At 45.3% G+C, this 20,314-nt stretch overlaps 2 protein-coding genes across 2 annotated transcripts in view; one reads left to right on the plus strand and one right to left on the minus strand.

Annotated features, from left to right (window-relative positions):
* The window catches only part of snd1 (staphylococcal nuclease and tudor domain containing 1), a 103,680-nt gene that overhangs the window by 45,533 nt on the left and 37,833 nt on the right, over positions 1 to 20,314 (plus strand). The window lies entirely within an intron of this gene.
* Positions 3,581 to 8,793, minus strand: lrrc4.1 (leucine rich repeat containing 4.1). The gene has a single exon (XM_049760577.2). It carries the CDS (start codon positions 7,015 to 7,017, stop codon positions 4,168 to 4,170), a length of 2,850 nt encoding a protein of 949 aa, XP_049616534.1. The 5' UTR covers positions 7,018 to 8,793; the 3' UTR covers positions 3,581 to 4,167.

A 20,314-nucleotide genomic window follows, 5' to 3' on the forward strand; every position in this document is an offset into this window, starting at 1 on the left:
TAAACAGATTCTGCAACATGGTTAATTCATTTTCCCCCTCATTCGTCATTATAATACAGACATAAATGTAAGAAGGCCACAGCCCCTCAATAGTAGTAGTAGAAGATAAAGATATGTTTACAAATGTTACTACTGCTTATGTTCAAATATTTGTTGCTTAAACACAGACACCAATTTTGCCAGCTCACCTATGGCGTCGTTTGTCAGCACTAAGCTAGTTATCATTCCGAAGGCAAAGTTATGGGAATGATTTAAATACACGTGACCGTTAATATAGTCCATACATTTACATAATTTGTACATTTAGTTTGATAGTAAACAGCTTGAAACCTCTTCTTTGAAGAATTGTTCACTGCCAAGCTGCTGCTTGCTGTTAGATGGTCTTTGCTTCTCAAATTTTGGATTTGAAATGGATTGGCCAAAATACGGCTAGTTGATTTCACACTATTTTGTAAACACTAAAGTATGTTGGTATAGTTGTACAAAACGACACGATTGTATGAAGCAATATCTGTGGAATTATTATGAAAGTCTTGGTTTTTGACATGAGGACCAAAGCGGCTAGCCCTGACTCATGTTGACTCACTCGGCAACATGCTCGCAGGCCTGCTCAGAATAGCCTGCTGCACTAGCAGACTGGCCAGTCACAGTGTACGTGTGCGCTCGCTGAAACGTACTTTGGAGCCGCGTGCCGACTGTTGGACTAATTGTCAAGATGCTTGTTTTGGGCGGTTGCTGGCTTGAGTTACAGACGTTCTGAATTTGCATGGCAACTTGGAAGACAGCGTTTAAATATTTACCAATACCAACATTTAAAGTCTCATGAGTGGCACTGTTGATCTTTCTGACTTGCTTACGTCAATGTCATTGTTTCAACTTCGCCTTAATCAGACTTTTTAAACAACACAACACACGCTCTTCAGCAATTCCCATGCTACACCCTTTAAAAACATTTGTAACATATTAAATCCCATCGTGTTAAAAGTAGCCACAAAAAAAATTACCGTTGCACTTTTGTGGCACACCCCATGGTAGGTGCTCGGGTACCATTAAGGTTTTTTAAATTCCTGTTCGTTATTGGTGTGCAACCTGTAAAATGGAGTCGCCCACTCAAAGAAAGCGCACACATGCACATGTGTGCATTTTGCCAGTAATTGCGCCCCCCCCACGCCACATTTGTGCTGACCTCACACACCTCAAACTCTCATATACTCTCAGCCCCCCCCCCCCCCCCCCACGCCTCCCACTCCTGAACTAGTCCCAATGGTCATTTCCATATCAGCAGTTCATATTCATGTCCTGCACTGCCCCCCCCCCCCCCCCCCCCCCCCCCCCCAACCCTAACCCTAACCCCCACCCCTTTGCCGTCCTCCTCCCGTGGCGGCCACATGGCCCTGGCGTTCATATCCCCCGTTCCATCTGTAGCTGGCACTCTTGCATCACATTTGCGCAGCTCACTTCCCTTTCCCTGCGCCGCTGCTCACCCCTTTTTGCTGCACCTGTTTTTTTTTTTTGTTCTTTGTTTTGTTTTTTAATAAATCACCTTTTTGTTCTTTGAGCTTTTATCTTTATGTAACTTCATACATCCTCTATTTACTTCCTCTTTCATGACTGCTAAGAAACAGATCGGATGAGCAGGGGATGGGAAGATGGGTAGGGGGAGAAAAAAAAAAGAAACAGGAGGGAGAGATGGAGCGGAGCATTTCCCAAGGAGACGTGCCCTTCAGTAACGGCCGAGCCCATTGGCTGACGGATGACCCCGCGGCTGCGTTGACTGATGAGTATGACGAGGCCTTTTATAGCACACACACGAGAGAACATCACGCTCTCATGAGCCGGAATGCGCAATTTGCACATTGTCATGTATGGTAACATTACCAGTTTGAGACCAATACATGTCCATAAACTAATCAAATATTTTACTTGGGTATGTCAGCCTCGTGACGCATTTGATAATGTTGTTTTTGTGTTTTTCAAATCACCCCCCCCCCCTAGGGAAATGCTGACAGGATGAGAGAAATCTCATGGCGTTTGCAAAACGCACGCAAATATTTAAAACGCAGGCTGACTCATCAACACAAAGCCAGAAACGGCGAGCAAAGCCTTCGTCAATGTCACTGTAAGTGATTTTTGTTGGGTCGAGCGAGCGAGTGAGCGGATGCTGCACTGCGGTGGGCTTACCCCCCCTACCCCCCAATCTCTTTCTCCCCACAGTCCAATGACAATTATTAGTAGGAAGTGAAGCTCACATCTGACAAGGTACTAATTAAGCCGCAGCCCTTTGGTATTAAAGCAGACCCCCCTCGGAGTTATTATCACACGGTCCTCTGCTGACGCCACAAGCCTTCCTGCGCAGGAACATCCAGTTCCTTCCTGTTTTTTTTCCCTCCATTCTGACAAAAGACGAGAACACAAACTCCCGAGTTCAAGTGCCATTCCACACTAACACTCGCATCACTCTCCCTCTCTCGGGACATCATTAATCGCCCCTAAGATAACCACTAAACTCTTTTTCTCAGATTATAAAAAGACAGGCGAGACTGCAGGTACAACCCCCCCCCCCACACACACACACACACACACACATTTTTCCACCACTTGTCAGTCCAATTATCTAAACTTGCCCCCACCAGTCTTGTCGCATAGCCCTTTGGTTTTGATGCTTCTTCAATTTTGATTTCTCCTGATTTTCAACATTTGTTGACAACTAAGCCTTCAGATTTGTCACAAGGAGGAGTTTTGAAGTTCTCTGTGTACATAGAAACATTCATTGTACAAAAATAAAAGACTTTTGATGTTCTAAAAAATGAACCAGGATGCGCTCGGATATTAGATATCAAAGGAAAAAAAGTATTTGGACCTAAAACACTGGTTGTTAATCGTTGTTGCATTCCGTGTATTTTTTAAGTAGGCCTGTAGCCATTACCTTGCTGCTATTTTGCAAGCGATAAGACAAACTGCGCACTGCCCCATATGTTGCATGTTATTGCTCTTTGTCAGACGCTAATCTGCGTAGCCACATTATGATAAAGAGGGGCAATCGTGTCAGAAATGAAGAATGCCCAGTTAACGGTGAGACCTAACCGCCCCCCTACCACCACCATCATGCTGATTGATGAAGCCACAACAGCTGGCAGCGCAATGAAAAGTGAAATGACGATCTATATTTTCCGGCCGAGATGAGGTCTTCACTTTTCAGTCGCTATTTCACCCGAATTTATCACCTTTTTACTCTTTGACGTGTGATTACATCAGCTCGTAAATCTCACACCCCGGAAGAGGTTTGCTTCATCATCAGTGGTCGGGGTGAACAATGCGCTTATTGTTGCTATGATTGCCATTCGTTCACCTTTAATGATGTCAATGTAGGCTTCTATTGAACTGGCATGATCTAGCACTGTGGCTTCAAGCTGTAATGTCGAGCATAGTAAAAGGGAAGGGAAAAGCAGCATGTCGGAGATCTGAGTCATTCAGCACGCACGGGGGTAAAGGCAATAGCGCTGCATCTTGCTGCAGTATCTAACAGCAATTGGCTGATCTTTACAGTAACACCGACAGGAGAACAGGAAACTACAGCAAATTAGGTTGTGTGTTTCTTACAAAAAGTTTTTTTATTGCATGTATAACATTTGGCACGGTACAAATTCTTGGTGCTTTTACAAGATGAACCTGTAAAGATCAACGCTGACCTTTTTGTTTTTTTTAAGGTTTTTGTTAAAGAAAGGACTTTTTTCTGTATAAATATTTCCTCGTATCACTGCATTCTCTGTAGCACGGTGTAAAAATCACACAGAATGCCCAAACCCCCCTCCCTTTTTTTTTTTTAAACAACACTACCCTCATTTGTCAAAGTCAAGACAGTTTCTTAAACAACATTATTTTAAATAGAAGTTACAAGTTAGAAAATAGTTTCATTTTCTTTTTAATATATGTTTCTCTGTCACCAGCCCATGGTAGTTTCAACGTGTCCATATATATATATTTATTTATAAGCATGTACAACAAGAACTTGTCAGTCTTTCCGTCTGCTCTGTACAAAATAGACGTTTCTGTCCCTTTTTTTTTTCATTGTGCATTCTATTGCATGATTTAAGTGGGGTCAGGATAGGGGGTGTGGCTTTATGGGCAATAACTGGGGCATAAGGGTGGGATGTCTAAACCTTTTTTTCAAATCTGAGTCTCCTGTACTTTCTCCTTGGTGTGAGTTTTAATGACAAAGGGCTCAGCCATTGTCGTGATGGTGCTGGGCAAGGTTCGAGGCAAAGAATTCCCCACGTTGTTCTCTGTCCATTTGGCCCCGTGACCACTCGGTTTATAGGTGTTGTATTTTGGCTTCATGGTGCTGAAGTCCATTTTCTGAGGACTGTAGTCCACCCTATGTGGACTGTAATCCATTTTGGGTCTCTGAGCATGGGGACTGAACTCCGATTTAAAGGCGCTAAAGTCCGCTTTGTGCGGGCTGAAGTCGGTCTTGAAAGCATTGTAAGGGTCCTTGGTTTTGTAGTTGCTGTCAGGTTTACATTTCTGGACACTGTAGTCCATTTTGGGTTTTGGCTGAGTGCTGTAGCCAGGCTTATATGGACTGTAATCCGGTTTAGGTCTCGGATGAGTCCCAAAGTCGTGCTTGAACGGGCTACTATATTCAACCTTGTGTTTATGCTGAGTGTTGTAGTCTGACCTTAATGGGCTGTAATCGTGTTTGGATTTTGGTTGGGTACTGTAATCTCTCTTGAACGGGCTGAAGTCAGTCTTTTGCCTTGGATGAGTGCTGTAGTCTGATTTGAAGGGGCTGTAGTCTGACCTTGTCTTTGGGTGAGTCCCAAAGTCTGGTTTGAATGGACTGTTTTCAGCTTTGGATTTGTGAGTGTTGTAGTCCTGTCTGAACGGGCTGTAGTCAGGCTTTTGTCTGTGGAGGCTAAAATCTGGCGTAGATTTGCAAGTGCTATACTCTTGGACCGACTTGTGACCATGGAAATCCATGTTGGGCTTGTACGTTGTGTACTCTGCTTTTGGCTTGTGAAGGGTGAAATCAGGCTGAGGTATGTATTCGGCCTTGGGTTTGTGGTAGCTATAGTCCATCTTGTGACTGAGATAGTCCATCTTGTGTATGCTATTATGGTCTCTTATTTCGGGTAGAGTCAGCGCTGTCTCTTGAGCCGCAGAAGCTGGTGGCGGAAGGTCCTCCTCGTCGACCTGGATGATCTCCACGGTGCGAGCAGCCGCCACGGTGCTCCTCTGCTGGTGGCGCTTTCTCAGTTTGTAGAAGGCAATGAGCATCACGGCAGCCAATAGCGTTACTGCCACGAAGCAGCCGATTATGATCTTGGTGGTTTTCATGACCTCATCCAGACTGGGGCCGGACTTGCCAGGCTTGCCGGTGGCCCCTTTGAGTCCGGGCACTGCAGATGGCTTGGCTGCACCTGGTGGGCTGTCTGTGCTTTGCAGCAACACAGTTGGTGTGGAGATGAATACTGGCTGAAAGACGGAGGGTGAGGCAGTTGTGGTGGTCGTTCCAAGGCCCAGTCCTCCTCCCGCTACGCCAGCCACCGCAGTAGAAGCAGATGTCGTCGTCGTCTTCTTGGGTTTGGGCATCTCTGTGGTCGGCCCCAAGACCTCCACTGTCACAGTTGTGAAGTAGCTCAAGTTGGAGGTGTTGAGCTCGGCCGCACTCACGTTGAGGTAGGCCGACGCGTTGGACTTCCCAGCTGCATTGGATACCATGCAGGTGTATGTGCCAGTGTCAACAGCCAGGACATTTGAAAAATTTAAGGTGCCATCGGTGAGTACAGATATCCTCAGATGACTCGAGGCGTGAGTCAGTATAGTCCCGTTGGGTAGGAGCCAGCGTACTGAAGACATCTGGGCCGTGCGACAGCGAAGCTCAGCCACTCTCCCAGCCGAGATGTTAAAATCCCTTGGTGCGTCTGCAATGAACGGTGCCGAACACTGGGTTGCAGCCCCCTCTCCTTGCTCTACCTCCACAAGCTGCCGACCCCTCATGTTGGCAGGCAAATGGCATCGTCCACAGCAAGTAGAGTTTGTGGGGATGTATTCCCTCAACCAGCGTGCTAACCATACAGCATCACAGCCACAGTTCCAAGGATTATGGTGGAGATGGAGCTCCACCAAGTACCTGAGCGGGGAGAACAGATCATGGGGCACAGCGCTCAGGTTATTATGGGCCAGATTAAGCTCCACCAGTGACGGTAAGTCATCAAAGGCATTACGTTCTATCACTGTTATCTGTGAGTTCATCACCCATAGCTTTTTCAGTGAGTTCAGGCCTTTAAAGGAGCTCGGCTTTATCACGGGGAAGTGATTTTCAGAGATCTCCAGCTCCTCCAGGCCCTTAAGGGGACTCATGTTTGGCATCTCCCCCTTGATGTTGCACATGCCCAAGTTGAGGTACTTGAGATTTTGTAGGCCTTCGAAAGCTCCGTCTGAGATGTACTCCAGTTTCCGCAACTCGCCAAGGTCCAGTCGCATCAGGGAGGGCACCCGGTTAAAGGCGTAGGAAGGAATGCTCTCAATGGGGTTGTTCCTCAGCCACAGTTCCCTTAGTTTGGACAGGTACTCAAAGGCCCCACTGGGTACCACCGTCAGCCGGTTGTCAAACAGCTCTAGAGTGTTGAGGCTGGTAAGTCCATTGAACGCGCCCACCTCAATCTGCCGAATGGCATTCCGCCCAAGCTGGAGCACCTCAAGGTGGTGCAGGTGGCGAAATGAGTCAGCCTGCACCGCCTCGATGGCGTTTTCCATCAGATTGAGGTGTCGCGTGTTGGCTGGTATGCCCGGGGGCACGCGAGTGAGGCCCCGTCGGGTGCACACCACCTTTCCCTGCTGATTACTGCAAGAGCACTGTGGGGGACAGCCCTGGGGTCCTTGAGAGGCCGCCGCCCCTAAGGCCAGGGAGGTGCTGCTCCAGGCCCGTGCCATCAGGAACACTACACAGAGTAGGGCGGTTTTCCTGGCACGATGCGCAGCTACCCTCCCCAGGAGACTCATGATGTGGCACATTCATAATTCAGCATCATCTGGGGGGCTGGTGGTGGTGGTGTGTGTGGGGAGCGGAGGGTTTGGGCACAGAAAGATGAGATGGTTGACTTGACTTTAGTTTTTCCGAGACCAGAGTCAAAAGGCTTAAGGAGACTGAAGAAGGAAAGGGGGCATTTTGATATAATGACACTTTTTGACACTTATCTTGAGTTAACAATGTATTCTCATGATCTGTGCTCACGAGTGAGGGGAGTGGGTCGAGGGTGCTGGCTGAATTGCAACATAGATGAAAAGGACACGGTGGTCAATTAAGCAAGCAAAAGCCATATTACAAAGACACAAGTCGAGAAGGTAGGGTGTCGCAAATTGATGAAAAGAGGGGTTGAAACACTAGACACCTACCTCAAGTTAACAATACAGGTCCTTCAACTGAGACATATAGCTTCCCCCCACAAAGAGCTGTGGCACTCACTTGAGATGCACGTATTTCCCCAAGCAGCAATGTAAAGCCTTTTAACAACTGCCCTGCTAAACCAGGATGAGCCCTTTTGTAAATCCATACATCCAAGCCGAAAGATTCGAAGGCCCTTTATGATGAACGTTTGTCTCTCGAGCAACAACAACAGCAAAAAGAAGAAAAAAAATTGTACATAGGAATCCACTCAGGCTCCCAAAGAAGCAATGCTCCACTGCTGGCTTCTGGCAGTCAGCTCCTCTTGCCTCGCTTGTCCTTGGAATCCGACAGTTGATCCCCTCGATAGACACCTTATCATGGTTTCCATAGCACTGGTCGTGTTACACAATTGTCCAAAATAGTCAGATTAGGACCAAATAAAAAGGTTGAAAAAGAATTACACAGTCCCTGTTTCCAGTGTTCTTTTCTTTTTGTTTGCGGCGCTCCGGAGGTGAGATTGACAATCCGGGGGGTAAAAAAAAAAAAAAAGAAGCCCCCACCCTCCTCCTCCTCCTTTATATTCCTGTGCCCACTTGTCAGTGGTCAATCATTTGGTCGGTTGGTCAGTCTGACAGCTCTTCTATCTTTTCATCCTCAATGTGGCGTCGTGTCCACTTGGATTTTTTTCCTCCTCTCTTTTCCTGCGCACTCGGCAGGGGTTGCAAAGACTCGGTGCGGCTCCCGGCTTTTTCCCGCCGTCCTTATCCCCTCATTCCCTCTCGTCAAGTTGCCGCACACTGCGGCCGTGCGGCAAATTGCGGACGCACGCGCTTCATCCTTGCCAAGCGCACACAGCAGCAGCTGCAGCCTGCCTCCCGCGCACTTCCCAATAATCCGTCAATTTCTTCAGAGAAGGGAGGGGGGGAGCAGGATGGAGGGTAGAAGTAGGAGAGGAGGGGAGAGGAGTGGTGGTGGTGTTGATCGAGAGTGGGGGGGTGAGTTTAGAAGAAGGAGGGGTGGTGCGCAGTTTCTCCTTTCTCTGTTCTTTTATCCTTTTCCTTTCCAGTTCTCTCTTTTCTCTTGTTTTTTTTTCTTCTTCTGAAACCCCCGCTTCTCTTGTGGTGCCGATCAGCGCCTCCTTTCCGACGCTGCGTCCGCCCGGTGGAGAGAGCAGCAAGGCAGCCAAGGCAAGCGCAGGGTGCAAGCAGGGCTCACAGGCGTGACGTTAACAGTAGCGTCGATGTGGAAAGGATCCGTTGTAGCAGCTAAAGGGAGAGAGCGAGCGAGCTTGGATCTTGCGCTCTCTGTCTGTGCCTCTCTCTTCTCTCTCTCTCTCTCTACTCATTCACTCTCTCTCTCGTGCACTCTCACTTTCTCTCTCGCTCTTGTTCTCGCTCTCTCTGCAGTGTCCTGAGGTAGTTGGGTGAGCTCAAAGCACTCAGACCTTATTTAGAGATGCACCTCTTGAAAAACCAGTTTTCTCCTGTTGTCCCGCTGCACTCTTTATTTGAAATGCGCTCTCGTCGCCTGGCCTAAGGGTATTTAAAGAAGCAAAAATGACTAAAGAGATAAATAAAAAGAATGCTGTGTTGCCCTTCACATTTTGTTCTGTAGTGGGAAAACTAGCGGAACATGAATGGAGTGCTGACGCATTGTGCTACCGGAGATTGTTCCATATGCGTATAGCTACGATCACTCCCCTCTCCAAGACTCGTCACCCGAGGTCACCCTCGTCTTTCTTTGCTGTCAGGCTCACCTTTCAAGGTTCACTGTGTCACTCGTGATACTAGTAGCAAGGCATTTATTTCAATTTCCCATACCTCATCACGGAGGCCATATTTTTAGCTTGAGACCCTTTTTTGGACTCCCAGGGCCCACAAGGTTGAAACTTGCAGACCCAATTGCTAAGCTTCCAATCCGTCTCTGTTGCGCTTCCCGTTGACGTCATGTTTTTGTCACTACATGTCTGTGCACTTAGTCTCCAAAACCTATTCAAGCCTTCAAAATGTATGGCGCTTAAACGCCTGGACCGAAGCTAAACCTTGCAATCCCACAAAAGGTCATTTTCAAGAAGGCAATTGGCAGGAAATGGGACATGCTCTACCACTCCGCCCCCCTGTGTCAGTATAGCCTAAAACAAATGCACCCTACTGTCCCATCACCTCGATATCGCCGATGATTTGTACATGCCCCATGTCCATTAAACCGGGAAGCTTCGTGGGTAATTGATGGTCGCTAAAGCTTGCTGTGACAGCGCTACTGGATGTGTGTGTGTGTGTGAGCTAGCAGATAAGCGTGTGAAAGCGGGAGAAGGAAAAGAGAGGAAGAGCAAGCACGGCAGGCATAAAAGGTCATAGCGCCTGTAGCGCAGTGCACTATTCCCACCGGCGCAACGAGCACACACTTCAGCATTATACACCCACCGACTTTCTTCTTTACTTCACCGCAATTGAATACCAATGGGCTTCAATCGAGCACATTGCAGTCGCACGAGTATGCAGAAGGGATATTCCTGAGTTAAGGTGAAGCCTTCCTCTCTGAAATGGGATTCCCCTCGCAGGACTGCCCCGTGCGATGTTGTGTAACTGCATCTTCCTCATTGATTGCCTGATCTAAAATGGGACGTTAGGCTATTAAGTCGCAGATGTGTTTGGTTGTAGATGACAAGTTGCTTTGTCTGTGTCGTATTTCACATCTTGGTGACCGCAAATGAGTCAATCCAGTCCAAAGATTCAATGACCCGGAACATACCTCACAATGGCTTTTCGTCTTGTCTCCTGATATAATCCTCGCTCAGTGGCTACATGAAACCAGTTTATGGCCTGTCAAACTTTAATGTGGTCAACCTTTGGGGGTTAGAGTGCGAGAGTTTGACCCAGAGTGCGGGGGCTGGGCGGCGACCCACGGAAAATCACTTTTCCTGAGTGAACAACGTTCACCTGGAATACAGGCAGAATTTGAGCCAAGGCAAATTTACATGCCGTTAGATTTAGAGCGTCGATCCGCCGCTTTAGATTGTGCCAGTGTACAGTACACATGCACGGTGAACGGCAGCCAGGAAGCGAGGTCACACAGTCGGGCCCCATATGTTCACAGTAAAACACACACTTGGCGTTGACGAGACAAGTGTTGTCAGGCCATACCTCCAGGACCGACCGACTGGTGGTGACCTGATGAGCTGTCAGATATGTGGGACCTTCACACCATAATGCCAGCCTCCCGATGCCCTTTGCCTACCCAAAGGCTCTCTGGAGCCTCCCTAGAACCCGAGGGCACCGCATGTGGTTTGGGGGTATCGCGCGACCTACTTTGGCGTGGCTTTATCGGTCGCGGTCTTTGGACGGGAGTATACAAACCGTACCCAACACCCCCTGCGGCAAGTGCTGGCAAATCTGGGCTTCGGCCAGTCACATGTAGGTCAGCAGCCTGTGTCCGTTTGCATATGTGTGCGTGTCACTAGTTTCATTTGGATTAAAAGGCCTGCGGTGTGCCATAGCGCCAATGACAATCAGATTAGTGGAATGTATATCTGCATGTTAGGACGAATTGTAATGTCATTGCCTGAATCAAGGAGTCACCGCGCGAGTCCATAGGCGAGTCCTGCATGTGGCACACTTCTCTTAGAATATTTCATTTGCTTAACAGTTTTGGAACTTCTATACACTGCTTATGCACTTTGCACCAATCTTTCATGGTTTTCTTCCACCATATCCATTGTAATTCTCGTTTCGGCATCTATGCCGCAATTTTCACCGTAGCTCTTTTATATGGAAATTCAAGCGACCGTGTCGAGGTGTCATTCGTAAGTGGTGGTGAGCAAATAAACAGTATAATCACCCTGCCTTCAACTTGCTGCCTAAAAGAGTTTTTATTCAGCGGGGAAACGAGGCAAACTATTTTCGTCCACGTCTTGAGGACGATTATGAAATTTTTGCACCGACTCGAATGGCCTTTTAAGTGGCCTGTAATGTCCCTGTGCTTGATTACGCCGCCTGCACTGATGCAATATTATCTTAAGCCACTTTTTCCAAGCTGCTGCACTGAAACACACACGTGCAACTCAATGACGTTGACCTTCAGGCAAAAAAAAAAAAGATTATAGTCCATCCCGTTTTCATCTTCATTTCTAGGAATTAATACGCTAAGAGATTACAGACACACGCACACACACACACACACACCAGTCACAGTTTAAACAGCTTCCACGTTTGTGATATCATTTCATAAGCGCCACACAAGTTTAATCAAGCAGCAGCTTTTCTAGAGATTAATATTGGGCCATAAGTGCATATTAGCAATGTCCGTCTGGCCAGGTTTGTGTGAGACAAACCTTGAACTCCATTCCCTTTTTGTAATTGACTTTCACTCTTAAATTAACACATTCAGCATATTTGTAGTCTCTCAAACGAGGGCAACATGAGGTCTTGACAGTTGAAGGCAAAAGGATGAGTGTTTCCTTTGCATCTCATTCCGCATTATTCAATGTTTGAGCTTTAGCAAGCTGCCATTGTCTCCAGACTAATGGGCTTCATTATTTCGAGCTGTGTTCCTAGCGGCTGCCAGAGCCGGGATTAGCCGTAGCGCTGCGTTAGCTGGAAGCAGAAGAAAAGGCGCTGCTTCGTTAGCAGTCCTTAACCCTATCAAGGCGACACGAGTGCCCCGTTTTGAGCCGATACACACACACACACACCAAAACGTTGTCGTTCTCGTTCCTGTATTAGCCACATTAAAATTCATTGTACATCTTTGTACATGCGTTTATCACAATGTTGTGTTGCGAACTGACAGGTCCCAGAAAATCAATGTCTCTGTTGCCAGGCAATCCGCAGGTAAAACACAGCAAGTCACGGCAGCGGGAGGTTTAAATCATTTGGAGGTGCCAGATAAGCTGCCATCTTTGTAGGGATAGCCTGCTCCTTCTCTTTTTCTATGTCCCGACAGCGTTGTGACTTTTGATTTTAGGCAACAAAGGATACAAAAGATGTCATTCGCCTTGACGTCGTCATCTGGGCCGACTTAAACAGTTTGTAGCCTTGATAGATGAGTCCTGGCACTGTAAGTAGTCTTACAACGGAATATCTGCAGGTAATCAGATCAGCCGTTTAAAGCTCTTAAAAGCAAACCGCGATACCTTCAAGATATTCTTTATCAAATATCTCCAATAACGCCATTGTGGCACATTTGAATAGAAACCTTACTGTTATCCGTCTGACCTCCAAGCATCCTTTCAAAGCTTATCGAAAGTCACCGCCTTTGCGATGTTGTTGCGTCCAAACGACTAATCCCGAAATCTCGCTCGCGCTTCACGTCGCACTGGGATTAGTCTGACCGAGGCCTATACATCGACCTGGTGACTGAATTAAAGCTCTGTACTCAAAGGTGCTTGGTTGATGGGGTTAAGGTCAGGGCAGCTTCCCCCATCTGTTCCAACAAAATCGGAAGCATAGAATTATAAAAAAGACTATCACGTTTCCAGCTACACTTCAATTTTTGTTGTTGCGGTGAGATTTGTTCCTAATTGGCAATTTTACATTCTGCTTTCTCAATTGAAGTAAAGGTAAGGTACATGCTGGTCACCTTCATTTTAGCAGGGGACTTGTCATGTGTAAGAATTTGCTATTTACTATGTGTGCATAAAGTCGGCACACGTTGGCGTTTATTTCCTTCTCGCCGGCCAATGTTGTCGCTGAGTAATGGACTGCGCATCGGCCATTTTTATGCCTCTTCCAGGGACAACTGAGGTTGATTTTTTTTTTTTTTTTTCTCTCCCAACTTCATCTGCCTTTCCCCTTCTTGTGAAGGTGATATGTTGGGCTTTTTTTTTTCTTCTTCAAATTGACTCATCGGTAGACTGTTAAGTATGTGTCCGTTTTGACTCAAGGGTAGGAAACACCTAAATCATCGGAACCTACAAGGACAGAACATGCCTTAACTCTTAAATACCTTCATTAAAGTCAATGCTGTGGATGGATGCTGCCGTCAACTGGTTGGCGCAGGCCGACAACAAGAAACAGCAAATGAATTGTGGTGAGAATTCACAGCGTGCCTTTAAAAACCTTTACAAACCTTTAACTCAGAGGTCTCTTTGCTTGAGTGTGTTTTCTGTAGCAGTGCAATCAGGTGTATCCCCTCCGGAGGTAGGTTTGTGGCAGGGTTGCACGCTCGGTCCGGGTTATGGTGGGAAGAGGAAAAACGGGGGGAAAAAGCAGCAGGTAGCACTTTCTAAATTAAAGTCAATAATACGTGGCGCGTTCCATCAAAGGCGGCCCTCCCACGCCGTCGTTAAGGAGAGCGGCGGGGTCTAATGTCGATTGACTTCTCCCGAGTACTTGTGCACTGGACAACATGTTTGTGTGGGTGAATACACACGGATTGAGTGGAGGGGTGTTGGCTATTGCTGTACAAAAGTCATAACCAGGCTACAGTCCCCTGCCAATTTTTGGTTTAGCCGTGGCTTCAATGACACACTTATAATTTTCAAGGTGTTTTAATCATGCTCAATCGTGATTAATCGTGGTTGTGGCTGTTTTCCTGACTCTCCAAGATGGGGTCTCTAGCTCTCTTGACAAGTTTCTGAAAATTCAGTCCTTGAAGCAAGTTTCTCAACACATTCCTGCATGTATTTGGGAGATTTTGTTTTGGTCGGATGAAATTAAGCTTGAACTTCTCGGTCATAACAGCCCATGGACAAGGAAGGAATTATGAACAGTTCAAAATAGCAGTCAATGTGTGCAAAAAATATTCAGGCTTTTGCTCGGATGTCATGTCTGGACCATCTGAATGTTATTCAGGGTTAATCGGAGGTGTCCTGACTATCATACATTCGAATGTGTTTGGTGAATAATTTTAAACACAGCCCCAACCCATTTGGAGGGTGTGCACACTTTTGCCACTACTTCAGGTTGTTTTTTTGGGGGGGGTTTGTCAACTCAAGAAGAGAAACAACCACTGCTGCATTCTTGATTGTGTTCCTCACGAGCATAGTTTATGACGCAATCAAACCCTTCTTGACATGCAAACTGCCTATTTAACGAGCGTTTTTATGTTAATTAGACAAGTGCACATGTTAGTTTCCCGTGTTGGTTGCTGTCAAAATGTCTACTCGTACTGGCAATCGGGTTTGACAATAGCTTTTTGGTCAGTTGATGGCAGGGAAATGGCAGCGTTCACTCTATTTGAAATCTATTCAAATGCAATAACACATTAAAAGGAGCCATCAAGTGTAAAAGTGCCCAGCGCCTTACCTGGAGCTTTTTTTTCCCCCACTGATACCCACTTTTCTGCGAGTTAATGGACTCTTGCAAGACGGCTTGGAGCCACGGTATTTAGTGAGAACACTGCGGTTATTTGAGGTGGCCAACAATCCACTTGTCACGTCTCCTGGGTTAGTGCTTCCGCAAGTTTTAATATCCAAAAGGTAAACGGCTACAAATGATGTTTGTCGAGTTATATCCAAGTTGTTGCTACTTTTTTTTGGAAGACGCTGCAATTTTTGTGATTGTAAAGAAAAAAAAAAATATATATATATATATACCGTAATTTCCGGACTATAAGCCGCGACTTTTTTCCAAAATTTTGAACCCTGCGGCTTATAGTCAGGTGCGGCTTATATAAGATTTTTTTCGTGATTTTTGTGATGACTTGATCACTTTTATTCACTTGTAAAAAGGCTGTGGACCACTGTTGTGCAGTATCTTGAAGAAAAAAACAACAACAAAAATACTATTTTAAAACACTACTATGGCTGCTGCTTATTCTGGCTGTGTTGTTTGTGACTATTATGAGCTTTAGTAGGAATGCACGCTAGGTGACCTGCGTCAAAGGGCTCTAAACCCTTTCTCTTACTCTGCCATGTGACTCAGAGATTACACAAAGCAGTGGCGCTGTTTGGACCATCTGCATTGTATTGAAAGCCAATCAATCAGCATTTAAATTAAATTCTTCTGACATTTTGCTCACCAAAAACAAGTTGTAATGAATGTGAACTTTTAATGCATTTCATTCAGAAGGTTACTTTGAACCCTGAGGCTTAAATGGCGGCGCGGCGTATTTATGGATTTTTACGGCTTTCTGTGTACTGTCTTTCTTTGTAAAAAACTCATGTGCACGTGCGGCTTATAGTCCGGTGCGGCTTATGTAAGAAGAAAACAAAAATATCCCTGAATTTTAGCTGGTGCGGCTTATAGTCCGGTGCGGCTTATAGTCCAGAAATTACGGTATATATATATATATATATATATATATATATATATATATATATATATATATATATATATATATATATATATATATATATAAAATTTCTTTTGCCCACCACTCACGACATAGTGAAACCGTGCAGACGTGCCTTCTAATGTGTGTTTTAGCCTGCGGATGACTTGTCAGCCCGCAGGGATGCCATTTGTTTGTCCCGTATGTTGACAACAAAATAAATGCTACTCAGATAGTCACCTGAGTTTTGTTTGAAGGAAGTCACAGTTGAGCGTCTAGCAGAAAACGCCACAAGACAACAGCCCGTGGGCGAAGGCATCGACTTAAAAAAAAAAAAAAGGTGTCGCATCGGATATCGGCGCAGGAAGTGTGGCCGGCAAATTGTTGTAAGCTTGTACCTGCATAATCCGCTACTAGTGTTGTCTGCCTGTGGCTATAGTTGGGGTAATTGAATCTGCTGCCTGTTTTCAAGGGAGTTCTACCTATTGTTCCACACAATAGTCATATCTTAGCGGAGGATAGCGTTAAAAGTGCATCTGCCAAATGAATCAAGCGTAATCAGTGATACACTCGGATACAGATCATTTAATTACGGCTACCTCTTGAGTGCAGGTGCTCTGCAATCTTCAATGCTTTGTTTATCTCGCTATTATACTCCCGTATCTCTATCCTGTGCCCAGAATGACAAAAGAATACACCCCCTGCCTAAAAAAAAGCTTTTTAAAATCACAGCTACCCCCGTGGCGAAGCTCGAGGCCATTAAATTCATTCATATGTTGTTAAATGCGACAAATATCCACTGTCACGATCGTTACGAACAAGTTGTTCCGCCTTTTGGTTGCCCTTCTTTTGTCTTTTTGTCCTTTCGCCCTGTTCCAGCGTTAATCCTTCGTGTCCTCTCCAAGTTAGCACTGATTAGCGGCATCTGGATTATGGCGGGCATTTAGGGCGCCAAGATGAGGGCAAATGAGGACAAAAGCAAAACCCCTTCGAAAAGGCTCTTACCAAAAAAAAAAACTTGATCTTTTTACGATGGTTTGAAATTCCCAGACCACCTCAACCAAGTAACAGACCGCGAATAAAGCACTGATGTTAAAGCCTCTCTGACCGCGTCGACACGCCACTTTACAGCGCTCTATTTTGATGGGTGAAATTCATTGGAAACAATGAGAACGCACGCATGCATACTCATTTTCGGCCTGAGTCCAATTTAATTTGCGCTCTCGCATCTGATGCCACACAGATTCATAAAAAAGTCTTGGGGGCTGCCCGCGGTCGAGAGAAAAGGCAACTAGAGGTGAAATCGTATTTGCCACCCAATTGTAATTTGTTATCCGGCAACAGACTAACTCTGTTTACTCGGCGGCCGCTAAGTAGGAATGACACAATAACATCTGCCCCCGTCTGCAATCGGATCATTTTCGTCTTGCCCAGCCTGACCACCTGTTGTTGCTGAAGCAAGGTTCATTTGTTTCATGGCGTCACGGTTCATGTTGCACGTTCGCCCACTCACAGTTGTAACCGTATCAGGCTGTCAAAGTGCGGTTCATAAATGAGGGGAAATGAACTCGTTGAGAAAGGGCCCATTATTGGTTAATGGTTTTGGTCATCGTAAAAAGAGCTATTTTCGTTATCTGTTGGACTGTTTAGCGATGTTTGCAAAATATCGCAATACCGTGTGGTGTGACTCCGTGATTCCCACCCAAAGCTTAAAGCACGAAGACACTCGGATTTGTGTCTCTTCACTAGCTTGCCTTCTCAAGTTGAACTGCGCGGCCAGTGTGCATCTCACGCCGCTTTTGACAAGCTCACATAAATTGACCCAAAAAAAAAAAAAAAAGGCATGTTGAAAAATGCCTCTGTCTCTGCTCTGTTGCACGACCGTTCGCCTCATTCTCTCAATCTGTCAGCGCAGACAGTCTGGGAGAACAGAAATGGCTCTTTGAGTGACACGGGCTGGCGATGGCATTTGCCGCGTCAACTGGTGAAAGGGGATGAAGCAAAGAGGCGGAGACGAATGATTACGGCCTTGTCGCGACTGTCCCGCCCCCTCCCCCTTCTTTTGCCTCATTTTCTCTCCAATGTGGTCACCGGAGACTGAATAACCAGCAGATGTACAGACATTTTTCCAGACGGCTTGCTTGTAATCCCGTTGAGCGTGGTTTAATACACCCCACGTAGGATCGGGCTATCTCGGGCGCACTTTTGTCACGGCGGCAACGGAGGCATGAATATTTAAAATTCCATTATGAAATCTTAATTTGATTCGTGGAGCGGCGGCAAGTGGAGCGTGAGTGCGAAAACCGGAGCTCTTGTAGTTGATATGAATATGTACCGCCGCAAGTTTGACAAAGCGGGGAAAGGTAACATTGAATGTCAACTCTGGTGAATGTTTTGTCACCACATCTCAATCCTCTGAAAGCTTTTTTTTTTTTTTGTAAATATTATTTTTCCAGCATTAACAAATAAAAAATGTGTCCATGAGATTCACCTCATTTAATTTTGCATAATGGTTATTATGGCCCTTTCAAACTAATTCAACTTTTGGTGCAGGAATTATTTTGCGAAATAAAAGCAGATGTTTTGTTTTGATTAAACACAAAAGATTTGTTTTCATGAATGACTTCAAAAACAAATTACTGTTGAAAAGCTGCCATTAGAGGATTTGGACAGTCCTAAGGGAAAAAATATCTCTGAACAATAATTGGACTACTACTTGTCGATTAATCGATGAATTTTGACCGCTTGATTTTCAAGCCCTGATGATTCTCTGGAAAAATTCAAGACAAATACTAATAAAAGTCCTAAACTATGTTCATTTTCTTGCTTCAATCACAGTAGTTTCAAATCACCCACAGCCCAATTCCCATTTGTGCTTCCTCAACCTGAAACCAATTAAGAGGAATTATTCAATATTATTACATTACAAATGTAGCTCAATAATCATCGACCTACATACTATGTTGCCACCATTCTGAGGGGGGAAGGGCAAACGAGCGAGAGAAAAACTGAGCAGGAATTGTAGTTATTGCTGTTATTGATTTTAATAACCAGGCTCTCTAGGCCCTGAGCAGTCGCTTCAGTTCATTCATTTCATTTCATCTAACAAAGGATCCATAAAGTCATTTCCAAAAAGATTTAGCATGATTTAGTTTGCTGACAAAGGTTTCCCCCTTTTTTGAACCCTCCTGGAATTTTAAATTCCTACCGTAATGTTTGTTTACGTTTTAATGAACTGCCCCCTCAAAAAAACAAAACAAAAAAAAAAGTATGTATCGATCCGGCAGGTCAGAGATTGACTGACGCGGAATCTCGATATTGCCAAGAGGTATCCCATTAGTCTTTGTCACTGATCTCAGCGGCCGCCTCCTATGATGACTATTAGTCATTTTGCTTTGGCGAAGGCAGGAAGAAGGTGGGAAAATTAAGATCACACGGGTCATTTGGCATCACAAATACCCCTCGGCGCCTCCTTTGAAAGCTCTTGCCTATTTTATTTCCTGTGATGTTTGCTCTTTGGCAAGCCAGAATCATGGTAGCAGCTATGTGCTTTTCCCATTTTTGGCTGAGTTAGATAAACATCCCTTCTGCAAATTGTGAAGAATGAAAATCTCTCCGATTTTGAATGTCAAATTTATTTGTATCGGTGGAAATCCACCCGACTTATTTTGTCATGGCAACTTTTGCTGTCCTATGCGGTAACAACATAGTTGAACAGACCTCATTTTACCAGCAAAGATTTTTTTTTTTTAATTACAAGCTCCATTAGGATGGTCTTGACATTCATTCCCGGTCAATGCCATTAAGCGATCAATGGCGGTTTGTTTGATTCATTCATGTGTAGCTCACCGGTGATTTGTATTTGTAGACCTCTGATTGTGACGGTTAACCATTTCAGGTCTTGAAAAAAAAAAGAGGAAAGAATATACAAGCATCACAGTCAGTTTCACCTGATCAACACAAAATGTGGCGTTCGTTTATTTCATAAGATGAAAAAATCTCAAGGACGCACATTCGGAATTGTACAAGTCATCCATTTTGGTTTCAAACATCCATTTTGGCTCGCACTTGCTGTACTCTGGAGCCTTTTCGGCCCATGTTGGAAAATGTGGGAGGAGCACTCTGGTACCAATTGACTCCTACTTTGGAGCCAAAATCGGTCTTCCCTATCTGGAAAAAAAAATCCTGTTTGATTTCACAGTCATAGTCAGGCATTAATTGATTTCTACCCTCCCCCTTTCAGCAACCCCACCCCTGTTCATCCGTCGCCTCGGACAGTTTGATTTTGTTTGCGGTTGAGCTTTGATTAATTATCTCCTCGCAGCAAGCGACACCTTTACAAGATATTGATTTGGGTTGAAATCTGATCAAGGCTGCGATGGCGTGTGCTGCTGCAGGGCTAAAAATGTCTCATTTAACAGAAGCATCCGCTTGTATGTCTGTATACGCACACTGTTGGTTTGGTTTTGCAAGCTAAGTAGGAGATGCAGCGCAGTGGTTCCATGTAAAGAAATGATCAGCATCAGAATTTAATTGTTTAATTCCATTCATTGTGCTGTTCCTTCTGGCATGCATACTTTGGTCACTAGGGGCAGTAGAGAAAGTCATTCAACCGAAACCAAATTTGTTATCCGGGTTAGTCGTATCTCAAGCCCTAGCTGTACTTTTGTTTGTGGGTGAACAACACTAATTTCTGAAATGCAATCCCGCTGC

Source organism: Syngnathus scovelli, chromosome 22 (assembly GCF_024217435.2).
Source record: "Syngnathus scovelli strain Florida chromosome 22, RoL_Ssco_1.2, whole genome shotgun sequence".
Classification (NCBI taxonomy): Eukaryota; Metazoa; Chordata; class Actinopteri; order Syngnathiformes; family Syngnathidae; genus Syngnathus; species Syngnathus scovelli.